At 35.9% G+C, this 12210-nt stretch overlaps 2 protein-coding genes across 4 annotated transcripts; one reads left to right on the forward strand and one right to left on the reverse strand.

Moving 5' to 3' along the window:
- The first annotated feature begins 312 nt into the window (after positions 1-312).
- LOC103862846 (peroxisomal membrane protein 11E) lies at positions 313-2492 on the forward strand. Of its 3 annotated transcripts, none has more exons than XM_009140548.3 (7): positions 313-912; positions 1002-1200; positions 1307-1381; positions 1513-1587; positions 1658-1738; positions 1833-2084; positions 2171-2492. In XM_009140548.3, exons 2-7 carry the CDS (start codon positions 1009-1011, stop codon positions 2204-2206), a joined length of 711 nt encoding a protein of 236 aa, XP_009138796.1. In that variant the 5' UTR covers positions 313-912; positions 1002-1008; the 3' UTR covers positions 2207-2492. The 3 variants fall into 3 exon arrangements, with proteins under 3 accessions (XP_009138796.1, XP_033146732.1, XP_009138795.1); XM_033290841.1 differs by having other exon boundaries at positions 313-835; XM_009140547.3 differs by having other exon boundaries at positions 313-799.
- On the reverse strand, positions 2360-4316 carry LOC103862845 (F-box protein PP2-A13). Its single transcript, XM_009140546.2, has 3 exons — positions 3775-4316; positions 3539-3657; positions 2360-2970 (listed from the first exon to the last, which is right to left on the reverse strand). Exons 1-3 carry the CDS (start codon positions 4087-4089, stop codon positions 2544-2546), a joined length of 861 nt encoding a protein of 286 aa, XP_009138794.1. The 5' UTR covers positions 4090-4316; the 3' UTR covers positions 2360-2543.
- Between the last annotated feature and the right edge of the window lie 7894 nt (positions 4317-12210).

A 12210-nucleotide genomic window follows, 5' to 3' on the forward strand; every position in this document is an offset into this window, starting at 1 on the left:
CATTCAGTCACTCATTTGGCTACTTAATCTTGGACATGTAGAATGATATATTACACATAATTTTATTTTCAGAATGAACTATCAAAACTGTAATACATGTTGGATTACAATATTCCGTAACCTATAAGAAAGAAGAAGCATACGGCTCTGGCTCTATAGCAGGACTAGAATATATTTCATTGTGCCCTACTAGCCTACCTCCATGTCTTTGTAATGGATTCTTAATCTATGGAAATGATACAATTAGAGGATAATAATATAGAGGACTAAACCTGAGCCTTGAACACATTCTCAATCTTTGAGATGTCTAACGATTCTGAAGAAAAACTATTGTATGCCACGTTGCGTCTTGTCTTGTCTTGTCTCTAAAACATTCCTTGTGTAAGAATCCATTCAAGAGTTCTTTTTTTTCTAGTGAACACTGCTAGTGATACAAGTGATGTTCAAACAACGTGAACACTGCTATTGATCGATTATAAGAACTATATATACAAACCCAACCAAGTAACTAGAGACAATATAACTTGATTGAAATCAAAACAGCTAACTGAAATTTTGGACGCAAGGCTAATCTTCTTCCTGTCTTGAAAAGTACTTTAAAGGCCTGGCCCACTTATTTCACACGAGGGCGGGTATATCTAAAACTCTTTATAGATGACGTGGGATAGAATCAAGTGCACGCAGGAAACGTTTATACTGAAGCGATCATAAGATTTTTGATCGAGACGGTGCGTTCTCTTCGACACGCATTTTATGACACAACCACAAAGAAGAAGAGCTCAACGATGTTCCAGAAATAGTAAGACACTGAATCTCAGATCCTCTCGTCTTGAAAGTCTGTATACTTTCTCTATCTATAATCTTTGAAAGCTGGAATGTTCTCATTTTTATAATCTTCATAGAGATCATTATGTATGTATCTCTCATCAATTAAACCTAGCCTTTTCTGCCTTTTATGAAATCTTTTTTTTGTGTGTTTTGTTTGTTTTTTTTTTTTGTAGAGAGAAGATGGGTAGATTATATTTGAGGAGAGACGAGCTAGCTCTAATAATCCTATACTTGAACAAAGCTGAGGCTAGAGACAAGATATGCAGAGCGATTCAGTTCGGTTCCAAATTCTTGAGCGGTGGGCATCCTGGTACTGCTCAAACTGTAGACAAAAACACCAGTTTGGCTAGAAAAGTGTTCCGCCTTTTCAAGGTCATTGTCACTTTGCCATTCTTCTTCTTAATATTTGATTTGAAAAGATAATAATTTATTTTTGATTTCTGATTAAGAGAAATGGGCTTTTTTTTTTAATCTGCAGTTTCTCAATGATTTTCACCTTCTTATTGGCCCTGTTCCTAAAGGGACTCCACTTCCTCTTGTCTTACTCGGAAAGGTGCCAACAACATTTGTTCATCATATCTTGTTTTGATTTTATTTTATTTCTGTCAACTGTCCATATGTTTAAACCAATTTTTAATATTTTGTGTTTTTTTGTTTGTTTGTTTGTTGGTTTGGTTGTTTCAGTCCAAGAATGCACTCTTGTGCACCTACTACTTTCTTGATCAATTCGTCTGGCTTGGTAGATCCGGCATATATAAGGTGACATTAAGCCAACAATCCATATTGGTCTATTGAAGTGACTAAAGACTCTTGTTCATTTGCATCACAGAACAAATTACTAACTGATTTGATTCGAAGTTTCGCAATTTTCTGCTGGCTTGGATCATCTCTTTGTAATATAGCAATCCAGGTTTTTCATATCTCATCATCTTTCTCTACATTTTGATTAGCATGTGTCTCTTGGCATATATATACACTCTTCTTGATCTTCACACTTGTATCAGATTGGTGAGCTTATAATGCACTCTTCATCTATGAAGAAGATGGAAAAGGAACTCAAAGATGATGAAGAGCAGGATAAGGAGATGGATCGTGCTGCTAAGCTTCAGAAATCAAAAGACAGAATTCTAGCTTTGATTAAATCAAGCATGGACACTGTTGTAGCCATTGGTCTGCTTCATTTGGTTCCATTTATAGTTACTACTCGTGTCACTGGCGCTTTCGGGTTTGTCACCTCGCTTATCTCTTGTTATCAGGTAAACACAATGTCTTCCTTCCCATAAACCCACTTCCAAATTCACATCTTTCATCTAATTCTTATAAAACTTCTGTTACTACACAGTTGCTTCCGGGACGCCCCAAGTTAAAGACACCTTGAAGCAAGAAGAAGCTGGGCCTTCATAATAATTGTGTTTCATATTCATTAGTGAACCTGTTGTGTTCAAGTAGTCTCATGAGTCTATGTTGCTCCTATGCAGTAATAATGATAACTCTTATATGATACTTAATACTCTGAACAAGACTCTGTTTCTACATAGCTAAAAGGATTCTTCTATGTTCAAGTTCAATAACTTTAATCTCTTACAACCACTGTAACTACAGACAAAACCAGAGACAACCCAACCATGTGTACAAGTTCCAGATCAATATGAAAAAAAAAAAGATTATTCTCACCATTTACAACAATCTCACTCTATATCTACACAAAAAAATAACTATTCTGATTCAACGACCTTTCTTGCATTTTCTTTAGGTACTATAAGAACAGAGTCTATGCACAAGCCACCTTTCGTGTGAGTGCAATCAATTTGAGTCATCGAGAACTTGACTCCTGTTGATACATCTGGATTTACCACCTTGAAATCTCCGACGTGATAGTGACTCCAGTGTCCAGGGTTGTTGTTCAGATAACGCAGCGAAACAGCTTGTTGGTTGTCTGAAGTTGCGAGCTGGAACCTAACAGGTTTAATGTCCCATCCGTGGATGTGGTCGGAGTTGCAGATTCTCCGTCCAAGTCTCTTTGATGTTTTCCCGAGCTGGATGCGGAAGAAGAGACTGTATGTTCCGGATGGAAACTGGATCTCAAACTCTCCTCCTACTTCGAACCACCATATCTGTTGAACATACGCAACTGAGTGGAACCTGGAGATGCAAAATATTGAAAGAGACTAATCAAGATAAAGGGTACAAGCTCAGTGAATCTAGCAGACAAAGTATACAATACCAAACTGAATAGTCCACCATAACATCATAATACTAAATCAAGAGAAGAAGATAGTCAAACTGAAAAAAAAAAAAAAAAAAAAAAGATATTCAAACTTATGATACTACTACACCTGGATTTAGGCCTGCTGCTCCGGTTCGGTTAGTTCGATTCAACATAAATAATACCGAATTAACCCGAAATAAAGTTGGTTCGGTATTTGGTGGTTAGTTCGATTTAACATAAATATTACCAAATTAACTCGGACTAAAATTCGGTTAGTTCAGTTTTTCAAAAATCCTACCAAAGTTTTTAATTTCGGTTTAATTTTGTTTAAAATTCGGATATGTTTGGTTAAATTTGGTTAGTTCGGTTAGGGTTTTTGGTATAGTTTAAGAAAACCGAAGTAACCGGTTGCCATATGAACCAAAAACCAAACTTTTGAAAAAAGAAATTACTGAATCAAACCGAAATTTGGTTCGGTTCGGTTCAAAATCCAAGTCCTACCTGGATTCATCGGTTGGGATATGACTCCAGTATCTCCGATCATCAATTCCAGTAATCCTTAACGCCTTTGAAGAAACCAATACACAGAGACGACCAGTGTTCTTATCAATCCACAGCTCCTGCTCAAGAAAGAACACACCTCTCACAATAAGAAAGTTGCTAACTTAAAAAAAAAAAAAAAAAAAATTGCTAACTTTTTCCATTAAAGTGATTCAAAAAGTGAACGAAGTCTCAACCTTTGTGCCACCCTCGAAGAGATTAGGCCTACAGAGCTTCGCGTAAAGATCCTTCTTTATCAACAACTTCCTCAGAGTAATTTCGTCGAACACCTTCCGCGCAATAGCTCGGTAACTCGGAGGCAGCTTCGACTCCCACACGAAATCAGCTGACGACGCGCGACGGAAGACCCTGCTGAGACGAGCGAGCCGACAAATCTCCGGCGGGTCAAGCCGCATCATGATCAGCGCTACACAGTTCTCCGGCAAATCGGATAATCTGGGTTCACTGCTCCGGTCAAACTCCGGCGTAACGCCTGAGATATTCGCGCCCATGGATCACACCAAGAGATGTAAAAGAGAGAGCCTTTACGTATCAAACGAAGAACCCAAGAAGCATGGCCGCGGAGAATCGATTGATAGAAACTGAAGAAAGGAAGCTTTTTATTTTTTCTTTCTTTTTCTTCGAATTATTATTGTTATTATTTTTCTTTATACGGTTTTGAAGATGAGAGAGAATACGCAAAGCAAGTTTATATAGAAGAAGAAATGATTCAAAGGTCAATTCTCCTGAGCTAAATTCATATCATATATAATTTCGTAGAAGTGTACTATACGTATCTTTTTTATCTGCGGATGTATACGTTTTGTGGTCCGGGTCGGGTCGGATCCGGATAAGGGGTGATTAGAAGTCGGCCACTTGGCCTAATAGTTTGGGTTAAAAGTGCATTACACGCGTTCTGGTGGGGTTAGGGGATATTTAACGACAAGTAAAACACCTGGCGAAGGTTTAATGTGAGGTGGAATCTTTTTAATTGATGTATACTAATAATTTCAGTTTTTTTTTTTTTTGAGGTTGAATAGAATTAAATATTTATTTTAATGATTCTGATTCAAAACAACGGCAATCCCACTTTATCCATTTTTCTTGTTAAAAAAATGTTATGGATATAGTGCGTTTGGTTGCGACGATCGAGCATGTTACTGTTAACATGAAGCTGAATTATTCTGCCAAACTTGAAAACACTTATAAGGTTTTATAAGGATCACCAGACTTGAGAAGTAAGCTGCCAGACTTGAGACGTAAGCTGCAAGACTTGAGACTTGAGTGCCAGACTTGAGACTTGAGTGCCAGACTTGAGTGTCTAAGAGTGAAATTCGTGCAACTTCAACTTGAGAGGCAAATTTGAATTCAAATTAGGTCCTGACCTTTAGAGAGAGAGGCTGGACAAGTGGGGATTAAAATAACATGTTGGAGAGAAGAGAGATGGCTGTTAGGAGCTGTCACTATCACATTGGAAGCTCCCCTGCATCTCAGCCATCCAATTCAAATTAATTCATTTCCTCCCATCCCAACCATTCATTTTGAATCCAGATCTCTCTCTCTCTTTGTCTTCTTCCTCTCATTTGTCTAGTGTGTGTGTTGGCTATAAAGAGTCCTCATTGTAATCAATTATAATCTAAGCTGAAAGAGGGGAGTTCCCCTTTCTTCTTCACCATTCTCTTCTCTCTTGATTACTGTCAATCTCTATAATCTCTTGATACTCATACTCTCTTATTCTCAACTTAATTTACTGTTCATCACTTATCTCTTTGTTTACTCTGTTCCTAATTGCCTTTTACTCTCATATTAATCATCTTTTCTTACATGGTATCAGAGCTTTAAGCTCCTGAACCTCACAAAAGCTTCCGCAAATCTAATTCATTCTCAGTTCATATTCATCTGAGTCTGGTACAACCTTTTGTCCAGCGGTCCAAAGGTTTTCCAAGAAGGAAGAACCCACAACCAGCTCTAAGGCAAGGTGTATACAAGTCTCTAAGCCTCAAGAACCCTCATCAAGCTCAACCAGTTCAGTCTACCGCTCATTTGTCTTGAAGATTCTTGAACACACTCTTTTATCCAGCGGTCTATTGTTTTCCAAAGTTTCCAATCTCTTTTCCCCTGTCAAATATGGTGAAGAAACCACTTGAAAGCAAAAGTTTATGGAGTAGTTTTCCTAGCAAAGCTTCAAAACTACCTTGTACAAGTGGTTTTCTTTCTCTATCCAAGAAGATAGCTTCCAAGAAGGTGGTGACTCTCAAGCTTGAAGAAAGGAGGAGACTTTGGTGTGATGGATACAAGAATGAGGTCATGTACTTAAAGAGAAGGAGTTGGAGTTCAACTCAACATCTCAGATCTAACAAATTGTCATGACCCATGTGTATTGGAGGTTCAAGGAACCAGCTCAGGTTCCTTGGTTGTAAGTTAAACCTCTCCTTCTTGATATGAGTTTGGGATAACGGTTCTGGTTGTGTTGAGTGGTGTGTTTAGTATTCTTGAGACATGTTCAAGTTGCTAGAGTTGTTGAACCTAGTTCATGTCTCAAGATACTTAAGTTGTGTTTGTTGATTATGTTTTTAAACTATTTCTAAGTTTACCAGCATGGTTATGACTAGTTATTGTTTTAGGTCAATTGTTTGAGTTGTGTAAGGTCTAGGCGAGTTGTCTAGACCCTGTTTTGTGTCTTGTTGCATTGCTAGAAGTCTTGGAGAGTTTCCTGGTCTTGTAATGCATGTATATGTTGTTTCTAGTCTTGTTTGCATCCATATGTTGTTTCTGGTCCTGTGATGCATTCATGAACTGCTTGGGATGATTAGATGAGTTATCTAGTCCATGTTTTGACATTTAATTAATCATGTTGTCACTTAAATGGTCATTAAAAACAGCATAAATGCATTGTAATTGATGAGTTATCATACCTGAGCATTTAGTGAATAGTTTGCATGGATTTGAACTGAATGAGTTATTTAGATTCTATCTATTGCATTTTCTTAAAACATTGAGATCAGGATTGGTGAGTTACCAAGGTCTGATCCTAGTGTGTGTGGTCTGATTCTTGCTGGAGTTTGAGTGATGTTTCAGGTACTTAAGTGTTGTTCTCTGTCCATCATCAAATCAAGACAAAGACGAAGACTTTGCCCATGCTGTTCAGAGCCTACACATGTGTACATTCCTGTATAATCCAGAGCCTACACAGTGTGTATATTCCTGACCATGGAGAGACTGTTTGTGTGAGGAGTCCAGATGGTAATAAGTCGTGGCTGAGATAGAATATGGCTGAGCTTTGAAGATACTTCAGGAAGGAGTATTGATGGAGAGGCAGACCAGTGTTTGATCAGCCATCCACCAGGCTGAATCTCCTCATGAATTGCAAGAACCAGATGACTTAAGCGCAGATCGTTTGGTTGTTGAGCTCCTGGTTCAAAAGACTTACAAGAGGCATGGGAGAGGAGATCAAGGGAGGAACCGGTTAGCTTAAGCGCAGCTGTTAGAGTGATGCACTCCTGGTTTCAAGACTCAGTGTTGCTCACTTCCAAGCTTGGTCCTTCACTCATTTTCTCCGGATCAAGCTTGAGGAGGGGTAATGGTGAGCAATCCTGAAGGTCCAAGTCATATGTTGCCTCAGTTACCTCTAAAGGCATTGGAGCAGAGACCAAGGGTGGATCAGTTGGCTTAAACGCAAGTGTTGGTACTGTTGTGCTCCTGGTTCAGGTTCAGTATTGCTCACTTTCCAAGCTTGGTCCTTCACTTATACTTTCCGGATCAAGCTTGAGGAGGGGTAATGGTGAGCATCATTTCTGAAGGTTCAAGTCGTCCATTGCCTCACCAGAGATCAGAAGTGGAGTTAAAGTGGAGTTCACTAGCCATCTAGAACCCACTACAAAGAAGCAGCAACAACTTGGTGTTAGAACAGATGGCCATCATAGACTACTTGACAAGAAAATCAGGTGGAGCTGAGTGGAATGCTATGGATCAGCTCAAGGCGTGGAGTTAGAACAATACCTTCTGGTTGGGAAACTATGAATCAGCTACTATATGGAGTTAGAACAGATACCTTCAGTTTGGAAGCTTTGAATCAGCCCATAGCATGTGTGCTTGTGCCTGGTTGATGAAGTTTAAGGAAGCCAGCAAATGGGGATTTACAATCTGGCCAGATATATGCAAGGACACAAGGAGTATTCAACTAGGGATTTTCTTGGCTGAGCAATCACATGATGGTGGCAGATCATGGAGTTGCAACGTCCCCCTACATGTTGAAAGCTTCAAGAGTGACAATGCACAGACTGGTTGAAAAGCAGCTGGTGTGAGGGATTCAAGTGTTCAGTACTCCTCACCAACATTCCAGAAATGTTTACAAGGTACCCATTGAGCTCATGAGAAAAGGCAGGCTTGGATTCAACCCTAAATAGAAGCAAGAAGCTAGAAGAAAGGGGGAGACAAGCTCTGGTCATAAGAAGAAGCTCAAAGGTTGTTTTAAGTATGAAGCAAGGAAGGCATTGGAGTCTGCTTGCCATTGAAGTAAGGCCATGATCAAGAGTTTATGAGTTCCTCAACATCATCATAAGGCTCATAAACTCACTGGCCAATCTCTAGGCTGAGAGGCTTGTACTCTTTTCCTAAGTGTGGTTTTATCCCAAAGGGTTTTCTATGCTTAGGTTTTTAATGAGGCAAGTACTCTCAGTTCCAAGCTTGCCCAAGGATCTCTATGGTCAAGCTTGAGGGGGAGTGTTAACATGAAGCTGAATTATTCTGCCAAACTTGAAAACACTTATAAGGTTTTATAAGGATCACCAGACTTGAGAAGTAAGCTGCCAGACTTGAGACGTAAGCTGCAAGACTTGAGACTTGAGTGCCAGACTTGAGACTTGAGTGCCAGACTTGAGTGTCTAAGAGTGAAATTCGTGCAACTTCAACTTGAGAGGCAAATTTGAATTCAAATTAGGTCCTGACCTTTAGAGAGAGAGGCTGGACAAGTGGGGATTAAAATAACATGTTGGAGAGAAGAGAGATGGCTGTTAGGAGCTGTCACTATCACATTGGAAGCTCCCCTGCATCTCAGCCATCCAATTCAAATTAATTCATATCCTCCCATCCCAACCATTCATTTTGAATCCAGATCTCTCTCTCTCTTTGTCTTCTTCCTCTCATTTGTCTAGTGTGTGTGTTGGCTATAAAGAGTCCTCATTGTAATCAATTATAATCTAAGCTGAAAGAGGGGAGTTCCCCTTTCTTCTTCACCATTCTCTTCTCTCTTGGTTACTGTCAATTTCTATAATCTCTTGATACTCATACTCTCTTATTCTCAACTTAATTTACTGTTCATCACTTATCTCTTTGTTCACTCTGTTCCTAATTGCCTTTTACTCTCATATTAATCATCTTTTCTTACAGTTACAATGGTATACTGGAAGTGATGCAATGATCAGTGGATCAAAAATGTTACAAAAAATTAATTATTGTAATTAGCAAAGTGATGGTAAACATTTTAGAAGTCAATAGCTAATCTAGTACTACAAACGATTTGCATTATACAAAATAAATAAAATTTTGTATCGATGTTTTGCCATTGCATTAGTTAGCCAGGATAAGCATGACGGTCGTTCGAGTAGTGGAAATTAATTATCACTAGATCTCGACCCGCACAACCGTGCGGATGATAATTTTTATTTTTATTCACATAATTATTTATTTTACATGGCTAACTGTAATATTTAACATATTACAAATTGTTTAATATAACATTTTAAAACACAACAAATTTGTAGTTCAAATATAGTAACTTAATTTATATGTTTTGAATTTTAGGTGATAGCATATATTAAATCATGTGATATAAAATTCTAAATTGAAAAATATTATTGATTAAGGATCAAAAGTTTAATTGAAAATTATTATATTAAATTAGTATCGTAAATTTAGTAAAATATTGTACATGAGATTAGTTATAATTACAAAAAATTAATTAGATATTTTAAAAGTTTGTTTTAGTTAAAATGAAATATATATTTAATTTTCGAATAAACACGAAATTAATTAAAAAAATAAATTTTTGTTTAAGTGAAAAATGAAAGGGCAAATCTCCAAAATAGCATATTTCTAAGTTTATGTTACAAAAATAGCCCTCAAAAACTAAAATGACCAAAATAGCATTTTATCTTTTGAAAATTTTAATTTAATTTTTTCAAAATTTGAAATCATATCCCTAAAACCTCACTCCTCAACTCTAAACGCTAAACCCTAAACTCTAAACCCTAAACTCTAAACCCTAAACCCTAAATCCAAAACCCCACCCCTTAACTCTAAACCCTAATGTCTAAATTAATTTACCATTGGGGTATAAGTGTATATTTATCTCTTTTGATAAAATATTAAGTGATATTTTGGTCATTTTTATTCTTAGAGGCTATATTTGTGACAAAAACTTTTTTAGTGCTATCCTAATCATTTTCTCAAAATGAAATATACATTTATTTTAAACCAATACGAAATTGATTGAATATTTAAAAGCTTTATTTTAATAAAAAATGAAATATATTTTATATTGTAAAAAAGATATGAAAAGATTTTTATTCATATACAATTTGAGAGAAAATATAGGAATATCTATTTGATTTGTTTGTTATAGAATATTCAAATAGCTGAAATATTTATACAAAAAAATAATTTAAACAACTTTCTAAGGGTGGTCCAAATTTTAAAAAATCACACATGAATTAAGTTATGACTTATGTTTTAATAGTATAGATATTCTTGGCATATAATTATTCGAGTTTTAAATGTATGAAAAAGTTTGATTAGTTAAATGAATAAACACGAATTTAGTGAAAAATAAATTATTAAATTAATTTACATGAATTATTTTTATCATATCTTAATATTTAAATTAATAGTTATACCATGTTCTTCTTCTCCAAATGCTCACTGTGTTTAGGTTATTAAGTAATAAAATTATTAACAAATGTTCATGTTCAAGACTAACAATCAAATAACGTAACAGATAATGAAAGAAACATGTTCAAGTGCTCATATTCAAGGCTAAAAACAATAGAAGCTTATTCGATTGTCAATTAAAAATCTATGGTTGGAATGTTGTGTGTGAATTCTCACACAAAAGCACTTGATAGTGTAATATCATGGTGGTCAATTGATTTCTGTTACTTTTGATTGACGTATATGACTGCATTTATGTACGTAGCAACAATTCCTTTCATGTTTCGTTTGGAGATAAACTATGAAACAAACCTGAAGCACTCCTGTTTGAGTCGATGTTAAAGTTGCAGAGAGGTTTGAGTTTTGAAAGTAGACGGTTTAGGTTAGTTAAACGTGTGTTACGGAAGAGTAAAAATTGTGACGTTTGTGGTGTTTCAATGTATAGATGTGGACATGAATTAAATGTGATTAATTCCTAATAGATAGTCCAAAATTAATATTGAAGATGTAAAATGAATTTCTAGTAATAGGTCCATTAGGTCCATTTTTTTAAAAATCACACATGAATCAAGGTTGTGACTTCTGTTTTAATATATAAGATGTCTTGACTCTTACGGTTATAAACAGAATACAATAACAGTTGTACTCGTGTCAATAACAAACATTCAAACGTCTAGAGCAACAAAGCGAGAACTGGTTACAAACTTACAAATATTATGAATTTATAATGTAAATACAGTGTTATGTGCTGCAAAGATGCATGGTGAAATGAATACACTATTCATATCAAACTATTGAAGTCATTATTGTGAACTGAAGGTCTGTTTCATGATGATGTACCCTTGAGATATACTTTCATATTACAAGATTAGTTGGAAGAAAAAGTAACTAGAGAGTCATATTAAAAAGAAGAAAACTCTCGAGATGCATTAGTTTTGTTATATCTATTTTTCATGTCCCTATTTTGACCTAAGTTTGCCAATCAACAAAAGCACTTTCCCTTAAATAATCATGTCTTATATTCGTAATATTTTCACAATGTGGCCACCTTGATGCAATTATTTAGGAATAAAGTAAGTAAAATCATGGTGTCGATCTTTGTGGTCGGGACACATTATCCACTTGGCTTACGTATGGACCAGTTAGTACAAACTTCCCACTGTTTAGGCTGACGTGGATCCAAGTCATAGGATCGTGTTAATATGTCATCCACATTTTCTCGTATCCAATCTCAATTATTTAGTTTTGAATCTGATTTAAAAAAACCACACATATTTGGCTACAAATCTACGGTTTTTAATACATTATATAATAATCAAATCAATCAAAGCTTCGCAATATAAATATTTTGTATATCTACTCATGAATAGAGCACTTTCCTGTAAAATAAGTTTCCATGAAGGTTTTTTTTAGTATTTTTATGTTTACAACTACTATATAAACGGGTGGAATTTTACCAAAAATAAAATATAAGAGGTGGAGGATGATAGGCTAATCGATTGGAAGCAACATATTTTTAACCATTATATAATACCAATAATGGATCTTTGAAAAACCGGTCCAAAATGGATAAGAAAGATCTCGACTGTGTTTGTTTGTTGAGCAGAGCTTCTGTTTTTTCTTCCAATTATGATTTATAGTACTGAAATTAATATGTGACAAAGAGAGTTTTGAGAACGACGTTATATCTGAAGAAGTGATAGTGA

Source organism: Brassica rapa, chromosome A04, assembly GCF_000309985.2.
Source record: "Brassica rapa cultivar Chiifu-401-42 chromosome A04, CAAS_Brap_v3.01, whole genome shotgun sequence".
Classification (NCBI taxonomy): Eukaryota; Viridiplantae; Streptophyta; class Magnoliopsida; order Brassicales; family Brassicaceae; genus Brassica; species Brassica rapa.